General features: G+C 43.3%; 1 protein-coding gene across 1 annotated transcript; it reads right to left on the reverse strand.

Annotated features, from left to right (window-relative positions):
• Positions 1–781: 781 nt before the first annotated feature.
• Positions 782–3,917, reverse strand: gjd2b (gap junction protein delta 2b). The gene is made up of 2 exons (XM_004082196.5): positions 3,418–3,917; positions 782–2,819 (listed from the first exon to the last, which is right to left on the reverse strand). Exons 1-2 carry the CDS (start codon positions 3,486–3,488, stop codon positions 1,976–1,978), a joined length of 915 nt encoding a protein of 304 aa, XP_004082244.1. The 5' UTR covers positions 3,489–3,917; the 3' UTR covers positions 782–1,975.
• Between the last annotated feature and the right edge of the window lie 645 nt (positions 3,918–4,562).

Raw genomic sequence — 4,562 nt, forward strand, 5'->3', positions numbered from 1 at the left:
ACATAAAATAAGAAATTCTTAAAGTGTGAAGCACTATTTTGTCAAACAAAATCCTTTAAATTAACATTTTTTTAAATTTTTTTTTTTTAAATAGAAAAAGGAGAATACTGCTTTAAACATTACTGCATAGAAGTATGGTTCATAAATGGCGTGTCTTTCTACACCCACTTTTTTTTTTTCTAAGACAGTCCCTGCTGATCTGCAGGTGGATGTGCAGGTGCTGCTAATTTCTCCTGCTTTTGCAGAGTCATCTCTGCCAAAGATTCAGGAAAAGTCTTCTCCCAAATCATCTACAACAGAGGGTTTCATTTTTTCTGTCTATTTTTGTCTCATTGTCTCCCTCATTTGTTTTGTGTATTTTCTCTTTTCTTAAATTTTTGTTTTTTTTATCTTAACCTTGAAAAGAGAACACAGTGTTCCCCTGAGTGCACTCTGCTTTTTTCTTAAATAAAAAAGTCCAAAAAGAGATCCCCCTAAGAATTACGGCCAGTTTTGTGTCCTTATTTTATATCAAAAATACACTTTTGAGACCACACTAAATTCAAGCCATTTGATCCCAAAATAGGCTAAAAGGCCTCCTGTGTCGTGGGGAAGAAGTGAAAGCGTTGCTCATGGCAGCATCTTTGCAGCATGCATTGCAGAGAGGTGAAATCCTGCACAAGGTGTGTCCTGCAGTGGTGGGTGTGGCTAACATCTTCACTGCAGCAACTTCCACTGGATATCTGTGTGATAAAACAGGCTACGGGGCGGGGGGAGCGCACAAAGCATGGCACCTCACACATTTCGGGTGTACATGAATTCCACGTTTATTTTCCACAGAAGAAAATGGTGTTTTACGCTTTTCTCTCTGATCTGTTATAGGTTACATTTAAAACCGTTTCAATGAAAAATTGTAGCACCAGAACAGATGTCTATTGCCCATTCTTTGATAAAAATATCAATTTTGTGCTGTATTTTTCAGTGTTGATCAGCTTCGATTGCAGTTTTTTGTTTTGTTTTTGTTTTTCATATATAAAAAGACTAGCACTCCATTTCTTTTTCCAGTCATTTGCAAAATAAATTAGACATTTGTATATCTTGATTTTCTTGATTTGATTCACAACAAATACATTTAGAGCAAAATAAAAAATTGGTCAGTAGTAGGCATAATCCGAGCAGGGAATCAGCTTTCAGGATGATTATTGTTATAATAGATTTATATATATATATATATTTATATGTATACATATAAATATTTATACTATGTTTATATACAAGTATGGCACTTGATTACACAAAAGCAAAAAAGCAACAAAAAAAAAGAAAAAGAACACATCACAAATAAAAGCAGTGGGCGCTTTGGTGTGTCATAAATTAAGGAAGTCACAGACGTTTGCTTGCAGCAAATTCACCACATATTGTTTTGCAAGTAAGCGAATAAGCAATGGAATGGTTACATATGTTAAGGTTAGTGGTGCAACACAGGCAACAAAAAAATAACACGAATTAGGCTGATTTCAATCTAACCATATACAGAGGATTTATATATGGATATATAAATCTGGATGGTAGATTTTTCTCCTTAGAATGGTGCCATTTAGTTAGAATAAACGGGTGGAAAGGAAATGAAAAAGAAGTCTTACAACACTGTTAGGGCAGAAGCACATTTGGGTAAAAGATCAGGCTCTAGAGTGTGTTCACCTCTTAGTGCAATTTTTGCATTTTCTCTCTTCAAGTACAGCAGATCAGCCCACAAAGAGACACTCTGAACACATGGCCTCGATTTTTACAGAGTAGAAACTTTACCAAAAAAGTTGCATCAGTGCAATAATAAATGAGAGAACAAACGTGTCATCCACGCTTGCCACGAAAGTTCTTCAAAGGTCAACAAATCGCAAACAAGACTGATAATCAGACAAAGAAAATCTGCCCACTCATGACAAGAACTAGGCGTGCGAAGCAGTCCTTCATGTCCATCCTGGTGTGCTTCCATGCGTTACACATACGCAGAGTCACTGGACTGCGTGCGCCCGAAATTGGGCACACTCATCCGGGGCAAGTCTTTATTTCTGATCTCATAAATTGACTTTCTTCGGGCTTGCACACCCCGCACGGCCGTTTTGATTTTCCTCCAGCCCAAGTGATTGAGTTCTGCCAGGTTCAGCACCACGCAAAAGCCGCTGACCGCGAACATGAAGACCAGGAAGACCGTCTTCTCCGTGGGTCTGGAGACGTAGCACTCGACGTCTTTGATGCAGGGGTAGCGGTCACATTCGTACACGGAGGGGACGTTGAATCCATACAGGAAATACTGGCCCACTAAAAAGCCTATTTCCAGCGCGTTTCTGAAAACCACCTGGATGATGTAAAACCTGGAGATGCCCTCCTGACGCCTCATTTTGGACTTTGTAGTTCTCATGGCCAAATTGGGGATCTCTTTCACTTCCAAACAGTCCGGTTCCGCTTCTTTGGTGGAGTTCTCGGTGTTCTGAAGTACTCCATTGACTATGGTGTTCTTGATCTTTTTGCTCTCGTCTCGCTTTAGTGAATCTTGATCCTTATCTAATGTAAGATAGACTGTGGAGTAGCGCCGCTCCTTCTGCTTGGCAGACTGATGCACTGAGTATGTGATAAAACAAAGGCTCGGCGTGCACACCATGATGATCTGAAAAACCCAATATCTAATGTGTGAAATGGGAAAAGCCTTGTCGTAACATGCTTGGTTGCAGCCCGGCTGTAAGGTGTTACAAACAAACATGGTCTGCTCGTCATCATAGACAGTCTCTCCAACTATTGCTACGATTAGAATCCGGAAGATGACCACCACTGTTAGCAGGATCCTAAAAAGCAAGCAAACAAACAAAGAATGTGAAAATATGTGGAAGGATATCTGGAGATGACGTGGTGCGGCTGTGCGCTCCCCCGCTGCTCAATTTGGGGAGCTGTCCAGTGCTGAAACAGGGTGCTTCTTTCTTACCGTTCAGTCTTCACGTGTCTGTTTGTCAGTGTGTGATTGAATGATTATGACACGTGAACAGTCGATTGTACCTGTGTGAACATGTTCGTGGAATGAGGTGAGAACTCTCTTTCGGTCTCTTTCTGAGCGCACAACCACCACCAAACTCACCAACAAACACCCAATGAATAAATGAACACATGGGTTTTTCTTTTTGATGGATTTTTTTTGCAGCACCATCCCAGGCTCCTACAAGACAGCTGTCATCTGATGCACTTTGCTGTCTCGTATGGGAAGACGACAAAAAAGGAAAGCTACGAGACAGAAAAAATCCACAACACAGACACGAAGGACTTGGCACCATGCTACGAGAAGATCCTGGAGTCACAACACAGAAACGGGGGACTGGGAACCATGCTAAAGACGGTCCTGGAGGCTGCTGGGTTTCTTCGTTTGCTCTTGGTTTTTGCTGATCATCTTACCTTCCGATCATAGTAGAGTGCTGCTGGACAGCAGCCTCCAGGAGCCTCTCTAGTATAGTCCATTCCCCCATTTCTGAGCATCCGGAGAAGACGAATGATCAACGGTACTGTGTTCAAATTCCTCAAAAAGGGCTTTATTTCCTTTCAGAGTTCTCTTTGTTTTTGGTCGTTGTCAGGCTCCAAAGAGTCCGAAAGGAACTAAAAAAGGCACCCGTTACGGGATGCTCCTACTGCCTTCCTCCTGTCTCTGTGCGCTATCTGGTTGGATGTGTGCTGAGAGCGCAGCGCCAGGAAGAGTCCAGCTGTGCGTGCTGAGCGCTCCCACAACGTGGCCACGCCGTTCCTTGTCATCAGAGTGTGAGGGCTGATTACTGTAAGCCCTCCTATTTTCGATCTTCAGATCAGGTTGATAGGCTGGGCGCTGCGTCTGAATGGAGGCAGGTTGGATTTAATGTCTTGCCAGCGTTAATCCGCCCTTAAGTAGTCTCCCCCCTCCCATGCGTCACGTACGCACAGACAGGTCGGTGGAGCGCAAGCGGGAGTGGCAAGGCTTCTGATTTTTTTGAATTTTGGGTGTAGCATTTGGAGGATTCCGCTATGGGATGTTCAGCCCAAGATTTTTTCTTTGTTTTTGATGTGCATTGAACCTTTGTTTCTAACGCTTTCTACCAAAATTGTCACATTTACTTCTCCAATCGCATCCAGATACGCACGGTGTCTGCCCAATTTCCACAAAGCCTGTTTTTCCTCCTCTTTGTTCTACTTTGGGAACCCTGGAGATGGCTGTATAACAGAGCCAATCTTCTTTCCTGGAAGAGGCCAGCTTTGCGTGCCTTGGGGTTTCCCCCCTTCCCGACCCCGCATCCCCCCGCCCCCTTCCCATGTCACAAGCATGGATGGTAGCGCCGCTGCTTCCAGCTCGGGGAGAGATGACGCTGTTGTTTCAGTGACAGAGTGAAAGTACCATCCCAGTTGCTAATCGCTTTACAAAGCAGCCCTGCCTGCCTGCTTGCTTCTCCCTCTGAAGTTTAAAAATAGAAATGTTTCCCCGCCCTGCATATCTCCTGGAGGTTTCAACGTATCCAGTGTGAACATTTGAGATGGACTTTCGAGAATGCAAGGCTCCCAGATCCTCCACCCACATT

This window comes from Oryzias latipes, chromosome 22, assembly GCF_053564925.1.
Source record: "Oryzias latipes strain Hd-rR chromosome 22, Olatipes_Hd-rR_3.1".
NCBI lineage: Eukaryota > Metazoa > Chordata > Actinopteri > Beloniformes > Adrianichthyidae > Oryzias > Oryzias latipes.

Coding starts and splice junctions, on each gene's coding strand:
- gjd2b (XM_004082196.5), bottom strand. CDS start 3,488: ATGGGGGAATGGACTATACTAGAGAGGCTCCTGGAGGCTGCTGTCCAG. Junction 2,820..3,417: donor CACTCTACTATGATCGGAAG/GTAAGATGATCA, acceptor CTTGCTTTTTAG/GATCCTGCTAACAGTGGTGG.